At 32.8% G+C, this 25,441-nt stretch overlaps 2 protein-coding genes across 2 annotated transcripts in view; one reads left to right on the top strand and one right to left on the bottom strand.

Annotated features, from left to right (window-relative positions):
- Positions 1-13,522, top strand: part of LOC118194700 (uncharacterized) — a 114,697-nt gene extending 101,175 nt beyond the window's left edge. The window contains exons 2-4 of the mRNA XM_085823629.1: positions 8,843-9,276; positions 10,158-10,534; positions 13,280-13,522. Coding sequence (XP_085679755.1) covers positions 8,843-9,276; positions 10,158-10,534; positions 13,280-13,510 — 1,042 coding nt within the window. The 3' untranslated portion in view covers positions 13,511-13,522. The remainder of the gene's footprint in view (positions 1-8,842; positions 9,277-10,157; positions 10,535-13,279) is intronic.
- The window catches only part of Myo10A (unconventional myosin 10A), a 388,389-nt gene that overhangs the window by 34,028 nt on the left and 328,920 nt on the right, over positions 1-25,441 (bottom strand). Inside the window, exons 46-47 of the mRNA XM_035365884.2 lie at positions 21,505-21,608; positions 16,646-16,804 (exon numbers count right to left, since the gene is read on the bottom strand). Coding sequence (XP_035221775.1) covers positions 16,646-16,804; positions 21,505-21,608 — 263 coding nt within the window. The remainder of the gene's footprint in view (positions 1-16,645; positions 16,805-21,504; positions 21,609-25,441) is intronic.

The raw sequence follows: 25,441 nt of genomic DNA, 5'->3' as shown, positions 1-25,441 counted from the left end.
TCTGTGCGTGTATGTATGTATGTATGTGTGTGTGTGTGTGTATGTATGTATGATATATTTTTCGATACATCCACAAATATATACAAAATACGCATACATATATTTAGTAAATTTTTTTCAGTGTAATAAATTTACTATTTTGTTAAATAGGTACAGAACTGGAACTAGAAATTACGGATGGCATAAAAATCTATCCATTAAATGAAGATCAAAAAATACTTTTAATAGTAATTTTCGCCCCTTCAGTGCGTCTAACTTCAGTTTCACTACTACTGTAATTGTAGCTTGTGTCTTTACTATCTTGTTACATATGAAACAGTTATTAATTTCAATTAATAATTAGTATTTTTTAAATTATATTTTTTAATGTTTTTATTGACCATTGCAAGCCAAAGATTAGGCCACATATAGAATTCATAAAAATCAGATCCCTTAGGCTATATGTTGACAGAGGACAGAAATGCAACATAAAATAAAAAGAAATAGTATTAATAATATGACTGTGCCTATGCTGTTGTGATTTCATGTGTACGTTGTTCTGTAAAACTATTACTCGACAGCCGTGATCTACCTGTTGGTCCACAGCTCAAGTTTTATATAAGCTAGACTAGGCTTAGGCTAGGCTATCGCGAAACTGTAGTGTGGATTGCATTTATTTTGTTACTCTTCCCCGCTGCTTTATTATCAATACGTAAATGATTGCATCTAAAGCAATAGTTCTCAACCTTCTTTTTACCCTATGCACTCCTTTCTCCAATGCTGGATGATCCTTCTCTCCTCCCTTTTCAAAAAAATATATTATTTAAAAAATTAAAAATACATTATTAGAAAAATACATTTATTTTGATTAAATAATTTTTAAATAGCACAGCAAAAAGCAGGTGAAATATGAAATTTCCCTTTAGGAGAGAATTCAACCGAGAACGTCTGATATAAAGGATTGGTTATTTAGATTATTTAAAAGCATGCGAGGCTATCTATCTTTGCATCTATAAATAAGAATTCAGCTAATTTTACGAGTGCAGAATATAACATATAAAGCTTCCAAAATGCGTTTTAATCTACTACTACTGTTTTTAAAAGGGTTTCGATCAAGAAAAAGCTACTGATAGTTATGTTTTCGAAAAGGAAAACACTATATACGGATTTGGAACTGGCCTGTATGCTGGCTACCCTAGCCCCATATAATACAATGTATTTCCTGTTCAAATGTATTTTACTTTGCAAACAAATAATGAAACTAAAGTTTCAAACGCTTCTTAATGGAAAATTTTTGTAACCAAGGGCTTCCAAAACCAAAACACGCGTTAATGTGCATAACTAGCGATATAGAACGAAAACAACTTTATTCTGCTATCTTTTGCAGTGATACGTTTGGGGAAGTAGGAAAACTACCGCTTAACGCTTCATGTAATTTAGCGGAAATAAAATTTTAGAAATAATGTAGATGAATCTCTAAGTTATTTGGCATTTCGAGTTTGGCGGAAATGCAGTTACTCTGAGAACACAAAACGGAAGCAAATGAAACAGAAACGAAACAATCATAGCCATTATTCTTTATTTACACCCGATTTTTACGATTTAACGATACATTACATAAAAATGTATCTAAGGAATAACCATCTGAACTTATACTTTTTCGCTGATTATAACTAAAAAGAGACACTGGGTACAAAGACTTGGAAGTGAACTGCATGGGCTTAATCTTTTAACGAATCAATTTTTTTCTGCTGGATAAAAATATTAAAACATTATATAACAGTTAGTATACGTTTACCACTGAAGCCACTGATTGGAAAGTGTATGACCTCTTCTTATGTTGCAAAGACGCAGGTAATCTGGAGGAAAATAATTTAAGCATAATGTTTTTTTGCTTTCCCAACCAAACAGAATCATATTTTATACATGTATCCCAGCCGTACTGCCAATTCTTTGAGTTCAATCGAGACCGAGAAAATGAAGCAGCAGTATTGCATTAATAGTGTTTTCAAGAACTAATTAAAGGCAATATGAAAGTATTAAGAAAATCCAAGAGGATTTCAGAGCTAAGAATTTAAGAGTGTTTTCTAATTTAAGAAATGGTTTAGTCTACAAATCCAACATCGGCGTATCTAGCAAGTCTTCATAAGCAAGAATCCGGAAACAAACATTAATATCTATGATAAATATTTAAGAGTTGAAAACTGATGTTAAATGAAAAGAGAAAGTGAAAAATCTAAGCGAAGGCTGTGATTCCGTTTAGGTGATTTAGAATGATAATTTGGCAACACTCGAGTCGCAGCAAAACCGGTACCAAAAATCCTGCTTATCATGAAGTAGTACCTCAGCCTTGATTGCCATTCATTTGAGATTGGATATCATGAAGAAGTTATTGAGTAATCACGAATCTGGGGTATAAGCATTAGCCACAGAAACGAAATTTCAATCACTGCTATGGAAGCCATTTCGCTGTCTTGAAATCAATTTTAAGGAGGATAGAAGTCATGATGACAGCACCCACTGCTTTAGCGACTTCGTATTGTTTCCTAAAACGATCATTAAAATATGCGTTCTTTTTCCCATAATAATAAAATATATCTATTTTATCGTGTCTTGGAACTTATTTTAATCTTTATGGGCGTAATGCTCGATAATGTTAGTCACTCTAATTGTAAATGAGGAGATATGTACATTTTTAATTATCAAAATTGCTCTGTGTTAAGTAGAAGAGTTAATAACATTTTATGAATAAAGTTATGTTTTTATGAATTACAATAAAGAGTTTTTACATATTTTATTATCAGAAAGTGAGTATTTGGTCTTCATTTTGATTATGTTTTCTATCAGTGTTATAGCGGAAAGCAATGTCTGATTACTACAAACCAGACACATGTCAAACAAATATAAAACGAGGCAAAAATCAACCTTAAGATGGCACTAGTTTTGAAAGGAAATCTTTCAATTTCGAGAGAATCGAGTGATAGCATCCTTCGTTTTCAAAGACCAAAAGTATTGTGCACTCGAAAGCATCAGCAATCAAATAAATTAAACAAATATACCGTAAAGATTTGAGCAGCAGATTTTTCAAATAACTGAAAAAGTTTGAAACCTAAATTTCTGGTGAATGCGGGCAATATTGCAATTAACGGAGATGAAAAAAAAAATGGAATAACAGTAAAAGACTTTTGTGTTTTCGATACTTTATTTTAAAGATAACACCACAATTGTCAGTCGTAAGGCTTAAAAATCATTAGCTTCGTTCTCACCTGTCGAACAAGATCTAAGGAAGATAAATAGGGAGGATAAACAACAAACAAGGGAAGATAAATTTGCGCATGCATGAGTGTATCTATTGGTTTTCAATTTGCTTTTTTCGTTGTGATTGTTCTGTTCAGCTGGGCGTACGAGTATATTTGAAACTTTAGACCAATTTCCGTGATGGAGACCTATCTCCTTTCTTAGCAACGAGGTTCAGCTTACTCCATTTATGACTGTTAAGCTATAGTGTGAATGCTCTTAGAACACAGGAACGAAAGATGAATCATCCTCACCGGTATAAAACCGAAATTTATGGACGGACAAGGCTTAAAAAGTTAGTGCAGTGTATTTTGTTTCCAAGGAAGAAAAAAAAATAAAGATTAAGATATTTGTTTATTGCTATCAAACAGGAATCGGAAATTCAAGATAACAAGGACGAAAATGCTTCGAGACAGCTATGAAAAAAGTTAATTAATTTAATGCTGAAAATGCAGGAAAAGGGGAACTCTGGACATCCAGGAGATTCAAGCTAAAGAGATTTTACTATATTTATTTGCTCGAATGCTTTTGCTTTTTGAAGGAAGAACATGGAACTCGTTGTCTGAATATCTTGAAATCGTTTTCAATGAAATCAGATGTAAGTTAATCTTGATTTTTCTCTAATGTTTTGCATGTATATACAGGATGTTTCATAGATCATGGGACAAACTTGGAGGGGTGGTGGTGAGTACTAAAACATGCATTTTTTTATAGGAATGTGGGGTCTAAAGTGACAAATTAAGGCAGGAACGCAAAAGAATGACATGAGAGGAAAATGTGTTTATGTACAAAATCAGCGCAAAGTGCTTCTTTAAAGCAATACAATATTCACAATAAATGTTCAAAATTGCGACCACCAGCAGTAATACATGCTTGGTAACGTCGCAGTAGGGATTGACGAACATTTTGAAAAACGACAGGAATTTCGCGCACGCTTGCAGCCGCAATGGATAGTCGTGCAACGAGATCCTCCAGTGAATCTGGTTAAATCTGGCGCACGGAGTGGCCGTCGAACGGATCCACCATGGCCAATCCATCGGCCCGGAAATGTCCCATCCAAGTAATTGCGGACCCGCACGTGGTTATGGGCTGGTGCACCATCATGCGATCACGAACCACATGCGATCACGAATGACAGCCGGAAAATCCTGCAGCAATTCCTGTAGCACCTCTTGCAGAAAAATACGATAACATATAAGCCATTTGTACGTGCAGGTAAGAGGTATGGGCCTATGAGGTAGTCGTTAACAACACCCGCCCACACATTCACGAAGAAGCGGATTTGGAATGCATGTGGACGTGTGCCGTGTGGATTATGAGTTGCCCCCACGTGCATGTTGTGGCTGTTGAAGATGCCGTCCTGTGAGAAAGTTGCCTCGTCCGTGAATAGCACATCCGATGGGAAATCCGCCTGCGCCGCACACTGCTGCAAGAACCAATGACAGAAATAAACTCGAAGAGGGTAATCCGTTCCTGGTACAACCGTAGCGCTGCTCTGCCGTTCCCATTAGCAGCACCATACATGAGATGCATGTCAGCTTTTTCCCTGTGCGTAAACTCAACCATCACGCTCGACACCAGAGTTGCGAATGATCCTCTGATGCATTGGATCGTGGTTTGTCCGGCTCACTACCGCCCCCTACCGCTGCATTGCCAGCCAATCACAGCTGTAGTTCCTATTACTGTTTCCTTTTTTTGAACATTTATTATGAATACTCTATTGCTGCAAAGAAGCACTTTGTGTTGATTTTGTACATAAACGCATTTTCCTCCCGTGTTTTTTTTTTTTTAATCGTTCCTGCCTTAACCCGTCACTTTAGACCCTACATTCCTATACAAAAAATGCATGTAATACGCACCACCACCACATAGTAAAATGTTTTATTACGCTCCACCAACCCACCAAGTTTGTTCCATGATCTGTGAAACACCCTGTATAGTATATTTTAAAACCGCTGCGAATTAGTGTTTTCAAGACGCTTAAGCGCATGGTATAGTTATTATACTTCCAATATTCCTCTTAATCATCTCAGGTATTCTGTTAACAATGCAAAATATTTTGTAAAAACGCTAGTGTCACTTTTTTCCTGATACTTTTCTACATTTAATTTTTTAAACTCTGAACAAAATCGGATGCGTAACAAAAATTCAGCAAAATTCTTATTTTTTCATGATACATTTAGCATAAAATGGAGTTACTGAAGATTTTCTTGTTATTCACAATATAAAACCGATTAAAATTATAAATTAAATCAGAAATTCGGGATTAAAATAATAAAATAAAATTACAATTACTTTAGGTTAAAGTCAAATATTTCGAAGGGCTCATCATTAAAGTTTCAAGAAACTTTAAAAAATATTTTTAAAAAAATCATAAAAGTGAAAAAAGAAACTTCAGTTTGATCTTGGTATTCAGAGTTCAGTTTAACGCCTGAAATAATTTCAAGCTAAGGAGTTACAATAGGCTAGTTCCAGAAATTAAAACTAAGACCTAAAATTTCCTTTTAAAAGAATTGTTAAACGTCATAAAGCCAAATGGCAAGGGTCATAAAGCCAAATGGCAAGGGGAGGGGGAAAAAACCTTTTACTCTTATTATTTCAATGTAAATTAACATAATACAGAGACTTGATCATTTATTTAACGAAGAAAATTACTTAAGAGGTATCTGTGCATTTATTTCACTGGATCATTCACACACAAGCTTTCAAACATCATTTTTTTAAAGTTTTTCCTCTGCATAAAATCTGTTGACTGAAAACAAAAAACGGCGATTCGAGGTGCTTAATAAAAAATAAAGTAAATAAAAGTATTAATTATAAAAACTATAGAGTTATAAAAAAGTATTGTTAAACCACAACTTCTTCCTCAGAAAATACCTAAAAAACAGCTCGCAAAACAATGTCCATATCTTTAACTTTCGGAAAATTATCATCCTGACACGCGTCTGCACTTCATTTTTTAATAATCAATGTAAACAAAAATATCAGCCAATAATGCTTCCTACAGTCCGTTATATTTCGCCCCACCCTCATTACAATCATTATATTTTATTACTAGTCACAAAATATTATGAAAGTTATATCTACAAATATTTTTAAAAATTACTAAGGTTAGGTAAAAATTACACATCTCATTTTTCTTAATAACTACTGGAACTAAGATACAATAACACGCCGAACAAGTATTAATTTAGAAGTCAAACAAAAAATTCGGCGTTACGTTTTCAAATTTTCTCAGGACTAGTTTCGATGGTTTTACCGAACCATCCTCCTCAGCTGTAAAAGCGCAAATGAACGAGATAAGATATAGTGATTAGATAAAATAAGATATTATTCTCTCATGAATAAAATTGCGAATTCCATGCTCAAGGATCCCATTCCGGATATCAATTTCTGGGGTATTTACAGGATTCCTTGCCAGTGTGGTTTAATTTACATTGGTCGAACTAAGAGAGCTTTAAAATTTTGCGTTAAGAAACATGATGCATATGTTAGAAAAAAGGAAACACAGAACTCTTCTGTTGCCCAGCATTGTTGGTTCGAAAATCACACTTTCAATTTTTCTGCAGCCAAAATTATTCAAAAACATCTTCCATTGGTGAATTAGATTTTCTAGAGGCATTTCACATTAAAAAAGTCTTTCTGTTCTTGTTAACGACCCGAATTCCAATCTATCTTTGCCTTCAGCTTTTAAGGAAATTATGTTTTAATTCTCGTTTCATCAACAGATGGCGTCAATAGCTTAACTTCTGTCCAGGCTTTCTTATCTTATCTAATCACTATACCTTATCTCGTTCATTTGCGCTTTTGCAGTTGAGGAGGATGGTTCACTAAAACCATCGAAACAAGTCATGTGAAAATTTGGAAATAACGCTGATTTTTGTTATTTGACCTCTAAATTAACTTCTGGAATATTTAAAAGAATAACTTAAAAAGAGATTAAAATTATTAAGAAACCTTCAAATGATATATTAATAAGCAATACACTGCCTTAATTTAAAGGATAAGAATGATTTTTAAAAATGTAACATGAAATGAAGAAAAGAAAAAAACAATAATAAAACTAATCATGTACGAGTAATAATCGGTTTTTAAGACTTATTTTTCAACAATATATTCTACCAGTACAATCAATCAGACTTCACTGTTCTACCATAAAGAAAACAATACTGAATAACAATAGTTGAATAACAACAATTTCAGCAATAGTTGCAATCTAATAGATTCTGCTAGGAGATGCAAGAACTGTTTTATAGTTCAGCATAGTTTATCAGCTTAATCAGCTAAATTTCTTTCAGATGAATGTTTTTATTGTTTGAAAATTAGGCAGTCTAGAATATAGCTTAAGATGCCAGATGCCATAGAGTTAGCTTCGCAGTATTTGACAGAAAAAAAAGGATTTAAATTTGTCGATGAATTAGGAAAAGGAACTTTTGGCTCAGTTTTCAAAATCTCATGTGCAAAGAGAGGTTTGATGGCTGCGAAAATTGTTCTTAGTAGGTAAAAGAATCATTTGCAGGGAGGAAAAAAAATGATGGAAAATTTTGTTCTTCCCTTGATCTCAAAATAAAATAAAAACGTTCAATCTTTATTAGTTTGCTAACTGATTAATATAATATGTGTTAATGATTTGTGTAAATATTATTTTTTTAAATGAATGTTAATCCAACAACTGGTTTTTTATATTTTATGTTATATTTTTTTCTTCCAGTAGTTTCTAGTTATTTCGGTTTTATTAATCTACTTTTGTTTCGATATTGTTCCGACTACTAGTTTTGAAAGAAACTGAAAATCTGAGAGAATATTATTACCTGTGATATAACTTTTAAATTTATATCTTGAAGAAACATTCCACAGTCTTTAAACTGTGGATATTAGAACATGGCGTTGAAAAGCAAGCTTTCTGTGCGAGTTCTACGATAATCTTAGATTCATATGAAATCTTGAACATAATTATGTGATTAGAAATAGCATACTTTTAAATTTTAAAATGGAATAACAAAAAGTTATTGTTCAAAGAATGCCTGAGAAAAGCGCATCATTCTCTAATACTTAGGTGGCAAGCTTCTCAAATTGGTCTGTAACAGAACTCTAGGCTGTAAAATATATTTAACTATGTGTAGTTATCAAATGTTATTAAAAGAACAATTAGTTATTGAAAGAAATTATGCTGCTTAAGCCGCAAGTGTTTAAATTGAAATATAGTAAACTATACCGTTGGGAGTAGTATCGGAAAAGAAGAATAAAACATGCAGCAGATGAGATGAACTCTCAAGACACATAATGACAAATGCTGCTCAAAGTTTTACATGTGGGCTAGACTCAGTAACTAACCACTGGATGACAGTTCAAATTTTACTGGGCTCTTAATCCATATGATTGCAAATTTGCTACTTTAATAACCTTGTTTCAAGTTGCAATTCTAGATAAAATACATATATTAGATCATTCAAATATCGTTACCCTTTTCGTACTACAAAGCATTAATTAATCATTGTTAAATTCATTTTCTTTCTATCATTTAAAGATCTAAAATAATTATTTGACAAAATATGCCTTTTTATAGGTCTGTCAATAATCTGGAGCTTAAAGAATGGCCAAAGCTTGATCACCAAAATGTTCTACGCCTGTTAGATGTATATGATATTGACAGTGTAGTAATATTTGTCACTGATCTTATGAGCACCAACCTCTTCTTCAAACTACAGAATCACGATTTCAAGAAAGATCCAAATGCCGTGGAGAAATGCAGAATATATGCCACTCAAATTCTTTGCGGTTTAGCTTACCTTCATAGTAGGCTGTTATGCCATTTGGATTTAAGAGCTGAGAATATTTTCATAACATCTGATGATAAAGCTGTAGTGGCAGATTTTTCGGGACTCTCTTGGATAACAGATAAAAAAATTTATTGTCCATTGCCTCGATCTCTGAAACCACCTGAAATGCTGACAAGCAAGAAAAAGGTGGAACCTATGCCTATCGATCTATGGGCTTATGGTGAGTTGAAAATCAATTAAATGCTTTCTGGTAGGTGTGTTTAAGGAAAACTTTGATTCTAATAACTTTGTATCAAAGTGGCTTAAAAAACTTTAAAATTTTTTGGACACTATATAATTAAAATTCTTTATTTTAATTACTTTTTAATTCTCTCATTATTTCGTATACCTAAAAAAGGAAGGTTTTCACGCAAGATTTAATTCGTGACTTTAGTTATTCCTTGATCCATTATATAAAATATATCGATGTGTTTTTAATAATCTTTCTATGAATAAATCTGTCAACCAAATAGGCTGAATTCGGACAACCTATCGCTGAAATCATTCATAAATAAATAATTTTCTTAAACCATTAAATTTTGACTGAAATACATTTAATTGGAAACTTTCAAGCAAAATATTAGTTTTCCTAAAAACAGATAGTTATGGCTAAGATAAAATTCAATTTCGGAAAGAGAGAAAGCGATTGAAAAATTTGAAGACTTTAAAACACTTGCAATTTAATTCGGATTCCTTTATAAATTATTACATATTATTTTCATTACCTTAAAATACTGAATCTGCCAAAGATAAAACTGTTATCAAACAAAATCCGAAATCAAAAACCAATCTGTTTTTCAGTTTCACAGATATTAAAGTGTATTTTATAATTTAAAAATACACAAATAAAAAATAATAACAAAGATCTTTCTTTCATCTTATAGCTGGTTTAATAAAAATAAAAGTTCTGTTTTGCCAATAAGATTGGTAATAAAAAATATTAACAAATACAAACTATAATTACTTTGCCGAAATTTTTGAAGCACGAAACTAAGATAAAAAATATCCATAGTCATAATTACCATAATAACCCCATTCTAAAAATATTAATTTTAATGACAGGTTTATTACTGGCAAATTTGTTTTTGGGTAAAGGCTTCTACGTCTGCACAGTAAAGAACAGTAAAGCAGGACAGATTGAGGCTGTTGTGCAATACACACAGCTTTTCCAGTGCATGGCTTATGTAAAAAAGTTTATTTATGAAACCTACCCCTTCTGTTCTATGTCCAAGAACTACATACAAGAACTTATGAATTTTACAAGCATGTTTCTGCAGATGGACCCAACGCATAGAATCAGCGCTCAAGAAGCACAAAAACACAATTTTCTAAGTATTTCCGCTATCAAATCAGATCTATCTGAATTTACTAGACCGACGGAAACGCCAAGTACATCAGGGACGCAAGAGCTCAGCGTTTCATCCATGCCATCTGAGCAGGTAAATTCCATTTTCGAACTTTCAAAAATGTCAAATATATGTAAATCTCTAAAGTAAAACTATATATATTGTCATCACATGAAAGAGAAACAGTAATTTCTAATAGTAAAAATTAGAAGGTATTTTTCTTGCCTTCCTAGAGTGCCTTCGTGGTGAACGTGGTACAGTGGCGCCCGAACTAAAAGGGTGTTGGATGAGGTTTTTCCACACCCAGGATTTGGCGATTGGGTCCACTAAAAATCCCAGTCACCCTTTAAAAGGGGATTATATACGTTATTTCTCCCGCCTTCCTAGCGTGCCTTCGTGGCGTTGTGGTTCTGCACGCTGGGCCGGTATTCCAGAGGTCCGTGTTTCGATTCCCGGCGAAGGCAGTTGCTAATTTTTCATTTATCCGGCTTTTCCAATTAACCTAATGACTCTGCAAAATGACCCAAATACATTGTGGAGAGTTTTAAGCCACTTGCATTCTGATACTTCCATCTGAAATAGGAAAAATCTAATAAAAATCTGAACTCACGGGGGATAAGAAAACACCGGCATTGAATATGACGTAAATTTTAATAAGTACTGTGTTACCAACCTCAGGTATCCGTCTTTCGCCTTGAATCTCACTATCTTCTTTCTCTTATCCAAACTGAAATAACTTTGAAAGATGGCATTTCATGAACGTTGAGGATATCACGAAAACCGTGATCATCAAACCGATATTCGGATTGCAAAAACAGTTTTAACAGTTTTAAGCATCTTGTAGATCGATCAAAATCTCAAAAAAAAAAAAAAAAAAAAAAACAAGAGGATTAATTTAAATAATTATGACTGCAAATTGCAGTGCTTTTAACTTTTAGTGTACCAGGAGAGTCGCGGTATTTTCTAATTAATCCTTGTGAATGCATGAGAAGATACATTATGCCGCTGGGACAGTCCAGTGCATTCTGTATAAAATCCTGATATGAAGAAGTAACAATAACGCCAAAGAAAGCCAGGCTCATAATGCCTATTAAAGACGTGTCCCAGGTGAATTAAAACTTCAGTGCTTAAAAATGCAATTCCTAATCTAATACTAGTTGATCATGATGTTTGATTGTACGCCCGACGACCTGTGGTTTGTGTTCCTTTGTCTCCGTGGCATGTCAGAGTTTCCCTGAATTGAGCCCGTGAATATCGCAGTTGGACACCAGAGAAGTGGGCTCAAGTATTCTTTACGGATGAGTCTCGATCTAACATCCAGAACGATTCCCGAAAGGCAATGATATGGCAAGAGTAGGGGACATGCAATCGGGCGCCAAATATCGTAAGATAATAATAAGAGACCATGAGAGATGAGTGGTCTTACTTGTATGGGCTGGGACAATAACGAACGGCCGCACCGACCTATACGTGATTCCTGGTGGTTCCGTCTCAGTCGTCCGAAACCATAACGAAATTCTATACCCTCTTGTACGTCTTGAGTATCGACACGATATTTATGGGCGATAACGCCCGCCTGCATAACTCGAGTGGTGCGGAATAACCTGGAGAGTGAAATCATTCCATATCTGCCTTGGCCTGCTAGATTAGTAGGCCTGAATATCATACAGCACGCGTGAGACATGTTGGGGCGACGGATAGCAGGCACCATGCACAAACTTCGAATGCATTACTACAGGAATGGGTGCTACGGCCAGAAGAAGCGATCAGCGACACTATTGCCAGCTTACCTCGCCGTTGTCAAGCATGCATTTCAGCGAGAGGGTATCGTAACCGTTATTAGCGTGATGTTTCCATTGCACATACTTCCGACCCATTTGGTCTTCCGCGATGTAATGGTCATAATACATGTATTTCTTTATGCCTTTGCTTTATCGTTTGCTATGTGGTCTAGTAAGGCAACACCAACCTTTTGAATCAGTTTCACACATATCCAATAAAGATTTTTTATTTTATTCAGTGTTTTACCTTTTTTGCTTATATTTCGAGCAGTAGTGTATATTGTTATGGCATTTCTGCACTGTCGCAGTTTAATAGCTGTTGTAGTCAGTTCTTAATATTAAAAAATATATATATGTAATTTTACTTAATTTGAATTTCATTAGGGGGCATAACTGAGTTTCATAGCTGTCACATTAACTCACTGCAATTCGTAGATAACATTTGAGAAATTTCATTACATTTACGCAAATTTTGTAACTGTTTTAGATGTTATAACTAGAAAGTGTTCTAATACTCGCTAATTTTTACCCATACTTGAAGAATGCTGCTGATAAGTAACTTGATCAATATAGATAGCAATATTGTGATTGTTTCTATACAAATAATAAACTTGTATGCAATGCGAAAATACTACATCCCATCATAAGTGTGAAAAATATGTAATTACTTAATTCATCTTCATTAAAATTTCACAAGAATAGATTTATAAACATGAAAGCCTTTTCAACCCGCAATGGTGAACTTTTCAGTCCTGTTAAATTGCTCGGAAATTTTATCACTTTTTAAGGCTAAATTAATGCTCATAGTATGAAATTTTTAAATTAATGCTTGGAGCACTTTATTTTGCAATTATAAGTAAATATTTTCAAATTACTAAGTCGTTTGCAGTAAATAAGCTTCCAATAGCAAACAGAAAGTGTATGTATTTTGGAATGTGTAAGCAATAATACATAGACAAAATGCATATAAGTAAAATTTAAAAGTATTTCTAAATTAAATGAATCTGTTCAGTTAAAAATTCTCTCTATTAAAAAGTGTTGATTTATTCTTTCACAGGTTTCGACTGAAAATTCTGCAGGAAAAATTATCTCAAACCTCGAAATTTCAAAATCTCAAAAACAGAAAGGTAAAAAGAGAAAGTGGAAAAAAATTAACTTCAAGAAGTTTAAATTCTTTCATATAAGTTCGCCGCCTACATTTAAGTCGAAAGCACTGAAGAAGAAAAAGAGGGAAAGGAAAGAGGAAGTCTCAAGGATAACTAAATCTCAGGAAAAATCACAAGAATAAAATTTTAGTGTATATTTATCTTACTTTTTTTCATTTTTATTCCTAGATGGTTACATGATTGAAGCAACTTGCGCTATGGGGAGGGATGCCTTCATGGAGAACTTTTAAGAGAAAGTGGCTCGTAATTATATTATACATGGGAAAATGAGGGTAACTCCCATATTGTCCGCCCATTCAAATATAGGTTGGCCTAGTATGAATTCAGTGACCTTAATACTCTGCCATTGGGGGCCTTCATCTGATCCAAATTAGCCAACAATGATTAGCTTTTTCACTGCTTTTTACAGAAATCGCAGAACATTATCGATCCTTAAATATATATACAAAAACATTCATTTTATATACAAAGGATGCTGGAATTTAACATCAGTTCAAAAATTAAGATATTTATGTGATGTTTATATTCCATTCAGAAGAGAAAAATTATGAATTTGTTTCTCTCATGGTATAGTTATATAATGCTCAAAGATTTATGTTGAACTAGATTTTTAGATTTAAATCTAAAATATTAATAGCGTTGTATCTAAGTTTGTAGTTATATTATTTTAAAAATGCTACGAAATTCTCTGAAAAAATTATATGTATCGCAGGTAATGTTCAATCCAGCGCCGCAGGAAAATTAGTCAATTAATTTGGCAGCGTAACAGTCGTCACTAAAATATATTTTTTTATTTAATTACCCACCTTAAATAATAAGTAGAGTATAGTGCTTCTATTTTCACAGTAATATTCTTAAACTATCGCTTCATTTTGCCCTAAATGTCTCCATCACGCTTAAATTTCAAATACTCGTATTTACGTAACTTAATATGCAAACGGTACCTGCTGCATAATAAGCTCAGACGTGACTTGACACTAACATCAGAGTAAAATATGGCAATAATCAATTTGCAACTAATATATTCGATTGAAAAAATATTTAGTAAAAAAAATAGCAATCGATATTAGAAATAGCAATCGAAGTGTAACTTTGGATCACAAACGCCTTGATTCTCGAACGTATTTTCCGAACCAAACTGTATTGGATGACAAACGACGCCTTCAGATACGAATAGATAATCTGGCAACAAAAAATACTCTAAAATGCAGTTAATGCAATGCAGAAAATGTTTTCAGAAGAAAATGGAAGGGAGGATGCCCCTAGTTATTTGATCTGCGAAATTGAATAAGATGCAGAAGTTCGTAAAACATTATACCCATGATAAAGCATTAGTAAACCGCAGCATAAATATGTGTGATGACAATGCGATATCTTGCTTTAAGAACATTTTAAAACATATCACAGTAGATATTAGAAACAAATGGCAGTAGATAAATTTTGAATGGGACAAAGGTTCAGAGATTCTCAAGTAGAGGCGAGCCATTTTAAGACAAAGAGGAAAGAAAAAGGAACAAAAAACTCAGAAAGACAGCAGTTATTTTAAAGGAATTTTAGGATTTCTCTTTCAAAAAATAAAATTTTGCACCTTCACCGATTTCTACTTAAGCCATCAACTTTCCTTCGTAGAGATAGGGTAAACTTAATTCAAGTTTTCCTATACTTTTTGCTCGTTTAGTATTGTGTTAATTATTGTGCATGTGTTAGATTTAATGAATTCCATTAGTTTGAAAGGAGATTCTGGTAGCACTGGTTTAAACGGGAGGATTCCTAGAAGAAAGGAGCTCCGCTGGAAGCGAAGTACCGCCTAGCTACGAAAACGATATACCGGCTACGCAGGATTTTTTTAAACCTCCCCGAAAATGTTTCGGGTGCGGCTCTGTCGCGGGTACTAGAAATCAACCAATCACACGAAAGTTCTACTTCTGAAGGACCACGTGATCCCAGTCTGAGCGATAATCGATTACTGTTTGGAGTTCCAGTCTTTGTAGTAAGAGAAAATGGTGACCTAGCTATGTAAGTTTCCTGGAAATGTGCGGGTTTTGAGAATTGTTCCTTTCGACGTCCAGTCCCTCGTAGAGGAAACATATGTGATTGGGACTTAAGCAATCAACTGGGATCCTGGAACTGATTAATTTATTTTACATTAACTCCTACGGGAAAAATTGTTTTGTTTTACGAATATTCCAGATGACGAATATTTCAGATGATGAACAATCTTCGGAAACAAATTAAGTTCGTTAAACAAGGTTTCACTGTATTGTATGTATACATACCTACATACGCGCCATGTCCATAAACGCTTATATGCTAAATATATTACTATCCCAACCGTTGGTCGCAGACGTATACTTCCAGTTACCAAACGCTTTAAAAAAAGAAAAATATTCTAGTTACGGCATTTTTAAATTTCAACTTTATAAAAATTACGAAATCTAACTATGGGCCAGGGTTTGTATAGTTATATTTAAAAAGAGTTTATTCTCGATAAATACATAATATAAAACACAAAAAGGTTGATTCCTGTACGACAAAAGTTGACCAAAATAATTAATTCCAAAGTTTGAGACAACAGAAGAGATAAGTGTTTGCATTTGTTCGTAACTAAAAATGAAATAGTCACTTCAGAAAAGTTTTGGAATCACTTTTCCCTTTTTTCCAGACTTTATATACTTAAATTTTTTCCATGGGGTCGCTTTAAAGGTAACACGTAGAAGCACAAACCACGCATATGGACAATTTGCGTCAGAAAGTCCGTCGCGAAATCCAAGGAATGACGCCCATGCAGCAACATACGCGAACGCCATGTTTAACTGTATGTACAGGCAGGGTAAGATCCCTTCCATCATCTCTTCTAATGCACTTTCATATTTCAAGCATAAAAGTATGTCATGTAAAAATTTGGTTTCGCTTCCTTTTATTTCAAGATTTTTTCCCTGTATATCAACATATATAGGAATTGCCTTGCTTTGACTCCAATTTACTTTTAATTTTAGATGCTTTACGTTTATCATATATATATATAGAGAGAGAGATAGAGATAGATGTATATAGGGACAGGCAGGCAGACAGACGTTTTTTATGTTACAAAAAGTACTGAAAGGAATGAAACTTTAAAACTGCAAAATTTGCGTGTATCTTATTATCAACTGCAAGAATTTTAAAAGTATGAAGGATGCTTTCCATATAATATCGCGTATGTTGATATAGCATGTAACTCTATCATCGATAATGGTTTTTATAGTAATAATACTCACAGTTCTTGACTCCACCCAAACTGGTGCATCATTCTCTCGGGATCTGTCCAAAGTACCATTGACGATAGGCTCTGTGTTGTTATATGCCGTGATTTCGTCATGGTTTGGCCCTCGGCGATGCTTCTGTTGCTGAGTTTTGGACTGAACCAAATTCTCCATCTGTCCAAAGAAATAAAATTTTTGTAAAATACTATACAACATACAAATAAAATAAACTGGAAAGAATTATCCTGAAATAAAAGTTTTCTAAAGAAGAAAGAATGAGTAAGAGGAAATTACAAAGAATATCGAGAGCGAGACTGATTTTTCAAAGCTCTCATAAAAATGCCCCATAAATAAGTATTCACATGGCAAATACAAATTAATATTTCAGTATGTTTTCAAAAATATATAACGCTATACATTTTTTAAATATTAATTTTCCGAAAATTTAAAAATGTGGAGCTGGGCCCTTCTTGCTGCAAGCCCTTCAATAGTTATTGTATAAAAACTTTTTTATTGTATTTTCTTTTCTTTTCTAGTCTCTTATACGTTATGAACGACGAAATTTTTAGTCATTATTAAAACACCAAGTAATAAATTATAAGAAAATCATGAAAAAAAGTACTGACTATTATTCAGAGAATGGACAAATCATTTTGAATGTTCAGTTTCGGGAACTGGATGTAATAACAATGTTACAACGAACAATTTACCTGAAGCTAAAATGAAAAAACGAATATCTTCAATTCGCCATTATGTGAGGCAAAGATGGCAAACACAAAAGCAATTTTTCCGCGAGAAACGATTTCTCTCTTGTTTGCTTCGGACTGCAACACCTATTTTTAATGCAGTCAATCGAACAATTGATACTTTTTTCATCAACTTTGTTTTAAAGGAGCGAAACGAAATTTTTCGCTATCGAACAGAGTTCGATAGCGAAAAATCATCTAAACATTAAAAATAAACCCGTCATTAAAAAAAGGCTAAAAGCTTTCAGGTTTTATATTATACCCGAAGGGGCGTTTTCTTAACGCTTTGTGTGTTACCTTTATTTATTAAATATCAGGTTCTTCGCACTTAAAACATAAAATTCAATTCAACAACAATATCACAAAATATTTAAAAGAACATATCTTTGGAATTTCCGATACACAGACTAGTGCGCTGGAGATATTTTTTTTCTTTTTTTCGTACGGTGTTCTCATTACTCGCTTTGAAATCGTTGAGTTTGTTAATAAAAAATTCGTTAAAGTTTTACAGAATATGACATAGATAATAAAACAAATTCCAAATTTGGGTTTCCAGATGCCCATATTCGAATGAAAGACTGACTACGTTATTCAAAATTCGATGTCTCTAGATGCCGTTGACAGTGCGAGAACCATACATATATTATTTAATTTCTTTAAATATAATGCAGGCTATAATATTTGGTGGCAACAATTTGAAAAACGAAGCGCCGTTTATAGTGAACCAACGCAAAATGCCAAAATGAAATTAATAGCCCTTCTGGTCAAATTGCCTCTTGGCCTAAAAGAAAGAGAACTAAATCGAATTTTGAAAAAAAAAAAAAAAAACCGCTTCAACACATTGCATTATCATCGAGAAACAGTGTATGTTGAAAACTGAATTCGATAACTTAATAGTTAGTAAGTTAACAAATCTATGAAAAAATTCCACTCAGAGTGAAATAACATGGGTGAACTAAATAAATGCTTATAAGAAAAACTACCGTGGATGCAAAGCAATAACTGATTTTTTAATCAGTTTCGAAAAGAACCCAAGACTTAGAAATGAACATCACTTTGACTCCAAATATTCACTCTGACTGAACATCACTTTGACTGAAAAACGAAATTATTTGTACCAAATCTGAAAGCTTTTTTAATAGAAAAATAATTCTAAAATTAAGCAAAATCCAACCATAGACTGGTATAAATTTTTGTGAAATATTCTATGCACTTCGAGACAACATGACAGAGACCTCTATCGTTCAAGAAAGAAAATAACCCACTACATATCATGTCTACTAAGTTGCATACATCATATTTCGCCTTCACAAAAGAAGGAAATTTTAAATACGAGTTTTCACATATTTAATGATTAGGCTGATGTTCAGTGTCAGACCAAAGAATACTGAAAATATATTAAATATATTAGTATTTGAAATTTTATAGGCGAATCACTAGTCACACGGATATCACGTGTTTTGCTTTAAAATAATTATTTCCATGAATTTTTAAATAACTTTTTTTAACATGCGCTTATTAAATTTAATTGTCACTGCATAATTCTTCCCATTTTTAATCTTTAAGACCTCAAAATGCGTGTGATAAAAGTAAGGTGAAAAATATATATTACTCCCAAAGGAGATTTTTTTAACGTTTTGTGTGTTACCTTTATTTATTAAATATCATGTTCTTCGCACTAAACCACACAAAATTCAATTCAACAGCAATATCACAAAATATTTAAAAACAGCATATCTTTAGAATTGTCCAGAGATAGTCTCGCGCGCTAGAGATAAAAAGGTTCCCCCCCCACACACACACACACGTAGAGTGTTGCCATTGTTTGCTTTGAAATCGTTGAGTTTCTTAATAAATTTAAATCATAAATTCGTTAAATTATTACAAAATACGAAACAAATAATAAAACCAATTCGAAATTCAAAATTCGTACTTCCAGATGCCCATGTTCGGGTGGAGGATTACGTTATTTGGAATTTGATGGCTCTAGGTATCGTTATTTTTGCACAGTACGAGAAACATACCTACGTTCATGCACATTCTCTTTTATTTAATTTCTTTTAAAATAATACAGGGCAATAATATTTGGTGGCAACAGTTTTAAAAGTGATTCAGCCTTTTACAGTGATTCAACACAAAATCCCGTTTCGAGACAAATAGCCCTTCTGAGGTAACGCTCCTTTGGGATAGTAAGTATGTTAAGTGCTTCTTTTAGAATTACATGCACGCATAAAACAAGCATATTATTATTTATTTATTGACTGGAATATTTTTCATGAAATGAGTTTTAAAACTCAGAAAAGGCATTTCTACCAGCCACTACTATACGCATGTAATAGTACCTTCCTCTTAAGTACAAATTCTCAAGTTCTCAGATTTCTTCTTTATATGTAAAAGCAAACTGTATGCAATGTTTGTAAAAGTTGGATTCAAAGTTTATTTCTTTAAATATTTCAAAGTTCAAGGTGTCAAGTTAAAGTGCAATTTCAAAGTTAAATATTCAAGGTTTATACGAATAAGAAGTTCTGTTTTCATGAATAAGAAGGTTTTGTAATTACAAAATCTAATTTTTCGTATGATGCTCAGGCGGAAAAAGTTCAGTAAGTACAATATTCTTACATTTATTTTAAGGTTAAAAACATAAAGATCCATTCCATTTTAGGTTCGAACAGTTTTACAAACATTCCTCTTTGAGCAAATTTCCAAAGGGATAAGAAATTAGTATCTTCATGCAACGAATTATAAGATAGACTGCTCTTTAAATGGTGCTATTAATCTCCTATTTAAGAAACTTTTGTTTGTAGTTGTCCCTTTAAAACTGATGAAAGAATGCCAATTATTTGTCGCTGTTACGCACTGAAAAAAAAAAAAAAAAAAAAAAAGAGAGAGAGAGATTTAGGTGAGAAAATTTCTTTCTGATGTATTACGAAATCTGTATTTACATACGAATGACAAACCTATGAAGACATTAAGAAGAAATTAATAACAGGGTTTGTGTTAATCACAACGAATGTTTTATTAATGAAATTTTATTCTACGAAAGCAGTAAAAAAGTTGGCTTTTAAAGAACTCTCTCACTATTGTACAGAAATAATTTTCGTAAAAATTCTGTCTCTCTGAAACAAGTTAAAGTACATACCTGGGATCAGTATTTACGTAAGCAAAGCCTGTAGCCATTATCGAAAACTTCGTTTAAATATTAACTTTCTAAAAAGGGAGTGTGATTTTAATATATGAGATGCCTCATGACGACATACATTCTAGCAATTTTAATATATGAGATGCCTCATGACGACATACATTCTAGCGCTTCTAAATCATTAAGGAAAGCATTATTCTTTCTCTGTCACATAGAACTATGATCAAATATTGGTGGTGTACCATAATTTCTTCTCTTCTGCATTTTAATATCAACGTCATATGATCACAAAATCTTCAAGAAAAATCATGAAGGTATCTTACATATCGGGAGGAAGTGAAGAAGGGGAAAAAGTGGAATTTAAGTCTGAGAACGAAGAGCCATCATTTCCCATTTCTTCATATAATCTAACTAGAACAAAATACGAAATATTTCCTATTTTTATCTATGCAATTAATAGTTAAATTTTTATGGAAACTGGAATCTTCAATCTTGTGAAGAAAGGACGGCAGGAGGAAAAAATAATGTTCGCCTTTCCTAAAGATCATGTTTGGACAGTTTTTCGCTCCTCTAATAAAGCAGATGGCGTTCAAGATAATTTGGCTATACGAGATAATTTGGTTATTTTCATTTGCAAGTCAAAATATCATTATATTTCAAATATAAAAGAAGGAGAAATGAGATCACGAAATGCGTAAAAAGAAATATCAGTATGACTAGATTTCGTATCGAAGCAAGGTAAAAAAAATATCTTTCGAAAGATTGTGAAAGAATTTAGATCTTAAAATTAACCTTAGGATTTCCAGTTGGTTGGCAAATAAACACAAAAGATTAAGACTGAATATCTTTCTATAAAAAGTACCTTAGATTAAAGATGAATTTCTCGAGCATACAAATTACTGAGACAAAACCCATCTCATAACTACGGTTTAAAATTTATATTCCATGAGGAACAGTTAATTTGGGGGCTAAAGAAAAGAGTTTCTTACCTCTCGGCGTTGGTTTCTCTTCGTTTCTTGTTTCCCCAGAGGTGCGACGTATTCACACGGAAATATACCAGATTCTCCATTATCCAACACGCCATACAACCACCCTGAAATAAGAAAAGTTAAATGAAGCCTAGAAAATTTTTCTCTGTAAATATTCTGTACAACATAATAAGTGTAGAATCTCTTTATACATTTTCAGGTCATTCCTTTCTTCGGTACTCGTGGTGTCTCTTCTCCTCTTTCGAGAGTTTCAGTCCACTTTTCAATGGTTTATAAAATGTGCAAATTAATGGTACAAAATGGTATTCTCTTTATGCAAAATAATTTTGTACTTATGTTCATATACATATTAATCTTCTTAAAATATGCATCCATAAACTGAAAAAATATCATAATGTTGTTACAAGGTAGTAAATATAAGCTAAGAGTAGTGTTATTTGCTAAACAAAAGAAAAAAAGGTCAGAAATTTCAGAAGTCTAATTTTTTCCCAGTTATTTTAAGTAGCATTTTCCAGACCAAATTGTGATCGCCATAAAATTTCCAACGAGTATATGATTTGACGGAATCTTAAAAATAAGAAAATGAGCCGGAGCCGGAATTTGCGTTTGTTCAAGAATATAAATAAAATAATAAAACAAAAGAATAATCAAAATTAATAAATGTAAAACTTTAATAAACTATTTTAAACTGATGCAGAAAAAACAGGCCAACAAAACAAAATGAAGTTAGTAAAAGGTTGTTTGTATATTCAAATATGGCAAAGTACACGAGAACATCTGAAGAGCTATATTCATGACGAAGTTTACGGAAATTAGAACTCTGAACACAGAAGTACCAATGCAGGCATTCTCCGGGATGCGAGCTCGCGCCAGAGTATTAGTATTCAATGGTCTTTATCACTCGGGCATTTATGAGTTCCAAGAAACAAAAAGGTGAGTAACTTAATGGCAGCATAATAAAGACAAATGAAAAAGGTAAGTATTTTAAACTGTTTTCTTATTTTTTCCCGCAGCCAGATAAAAATTGTTTCTTTATTTTAGTTCTTAATCCGTTTAAGTCGTTATGAAGTTTCTTTTAAAAAATAATTTTTGGCAAAAATATGATTAATTAATTATTTTATTTATACCTTTTTTCCTTCATTCCCTTTAATTCATTTTCGATTTCATATATTGCACAAATTTCCCCTTCTCGAAGGGGCCGTATTTCGATACGAGATTCCCTTCCTGTGCGTTTAGCTCTTCACAGGAAAAGAGAGGCATAAATTAAATAGCTAGTATCAATATTTGTTTTACTAGTTGCAGCAATATGCAGCTTGATTTGATAGTGGTTAATGTTATCGTTTGTATACTGTTATTCAATTGCCGAAGTCTTGCCCGTTTGTTTATGGAAGCATGGAAAATACGCACATATTCTGATCAAAAATTCGGTTAATATAATTAAAATATTGTTACGGAATTTGTATTTAGTTTATTAGCTTTTGTAGAATTGATTAAAATTGTTTTATATACCCGTGCAATACAGCACGAGTCTTATTTGAAGAGAAAGCTACGCTGGAAAGTTAAAATACAGGGGCACGAGCATTTAATATTTAATAAATAGATATCTCGTAATTGTACTCTTTTGCATTCCAGAAACCTCGAGAAAATACCAGAATGTTCTCATGCATGATTAAAAAGTTTATAAAAGCATCAGAAAAACATCTCAATTCAATTGTTTACTTAGTTCTTGTTGTTGGTTGTAGCGAATTCGCGGTGAGATCGGATTAGATTTTTCTCCTTTGAATTGTGTTCTATTTAACGTTTTAGTAGTTTAAAATATGACTACTATGAGATATTGTGATATTGTACGAATATCTCTGAGGAAATTTCAGCATTTTGTTTTATTTCTTCGGATAAGAATAAATTTTATTAACTTGTTATCGACTTGTGCATTGAATTTATTACGAACCCGTACGCACGCAACAATATAAAAGGGTAAATTTTTTAAACTGAAGTAAAATCGCCAAATAAAGTAGATTGAAAATATTGCCAAGTGACAGAGAAATGTCGCCAAGTAATGAATTAAATCGTCAAAAACTGAAGCAAAGTCTCCAAATAAAGACAAAATAAATTGAAAATTTTGCCAAGTGACAGAGAAACATTGTCAAGTAAGGGATTGAGTCGTCAAAGAGCTTTATTTTGCTTTCAATAAACCATTAAAAATTGGGCCAAAAAGTCAACTTTAGTCTGACGTAGATTTTCTCTACCAATTTTGAAGCCGATGAGACCCATGTCCCGGTTCCTTCAGGAGCAAAAACATTTTTTTAAAAAATAATGAAAACATTTTTGCTAAACTAAGGCTGCTTTTCCGCCTCGTTTTCGACTAAACTAAGGCTGCGTTTTCGCCTCGTTCATGCCTCTCGAGGCATGCTCTCTTCCAATGACGGATGTCTTCCAAGTATAATGAGTGTAGCACCGTTCAAATAATTTTCGAAAGCCTTATGAACAGTTCATAAATCAGCCTTTTGCATTAAAAACATTATGAACATTTCATAAACAATCTTTTGCATTTTCTTAATTAAAATATTGGAAAGAGCGTATCTATATGTTTCTACATTAATAGAATTCCTCTGGTATTATGAATATTTTTTCTCATCGCTTAATGTTACCACATAGCCAAGGACAAATGTGATCACATTTAAGCGGTGCTTACTATAAAAAAAATTGCATTAATAACGAAATGCTAATAGCACAAATAAAGCATTTAGCTCATTTCATTTGGAGTTCAAGTTTCAATAGACATAATATTAGGTTCCGTTTGAAACTATGATTTCTTTCAATAATTTAGAAATACTAAAGTTGGGTTCGAGTTGAATTTAAACATGTCGAGCTGCCCAAGCCTCTTAAGCAATTAGAATATATTATAAAATTATTTTAAAAAGTTATTAGCATAACAATAATTATGGGTTGAAATCTGAGATCGCGAATATTTTTTTAAATAAACATATACAGAAAATAAATATGCGCAGTTTCAAAGCAGTTTCTTTGAACAATTTTTGTCAATTTTAATTTTGATAACATGAGTATTTTGAGGAATAGAACTCACTGGAGCTTCAAATTTTGGGCATAAGAGTTTTTATTTAGGACAGTTTTGGACAGCGTTGAATAGAAAAACAAAAGGGCAGTAAATATTTTTTGAAAGTTTTTTAATTTACCTTCACAAATTACATTAACAATGACATTAGAAAACGAATTTTTTCCGAAATAATAACATGAAAACAAAAGAAAAAATATTCGACACGCCTATAAAATAAGATACTTTTGTAACATATTGGTCTTAGAAAATGCGTGTATCTAATTCTAGATCATCTCTTTATAATGTTACCCTTTTTTATAGCTCTGAAACTGTATTCTGAATCAAATTTTCTGTTGAGAAGTAAAAATAGAAAGAAATGTTTTAAAATTAACTGATTACGCAGTGACATATGACTGTGCTTCAGAGCAGGAATTAACTACATTGTATGTTTTAAATGCTTCATTGTAATATACGTTGATTATTTTTATCTGAGCTATTGGGGACCGACAGCACTTGGCATTAATTATTTTGGAATAACAGCATATTTGTAATTACATATGCTGCAGAACGAAATTGCGTCTTTAGCGAAATTCGTTTATGCCTCGCATACCTAGAATATAGCCTAATTGTAGTTTAATTCATTTTTTAACACAATTTTATTTCTGAAACAAAGTGTGTATGAATCGAACATCTGAAATCAAAGGTATCCCCCATCGCAGTTATCCACGCTGATATTATATAGGTGTTTCAGTCGTGATTCTGAATTAATAATATAATATACTTCTCCTGAACAATCTTGACATGCGTAAGTACTTAACAATAAAAAATGTGATTCATGCGACGGGTCAGCGCTTATATGACGTCATATCACTGCTCAAAACG

This window comes from Stegodyphus dumicola, chromosome 9 (assembly GCF_044657685.1).
Source record: "Stegodyphus dumicola isolate Sdum_Otavi_A_Nest chromosome 9, ASM4465768v1".
Lineage (NCBI taxonomy): Eukaryota > Metazoa > Arthropoda > Arachnida > Araneae > Eresidae > Stegodyphus > Stegodyphus dumicola.
Note: the sequence above shows the minus strand (reverse complement) of the source record. Positions and strands in the feature narration are given on the sequence as shown.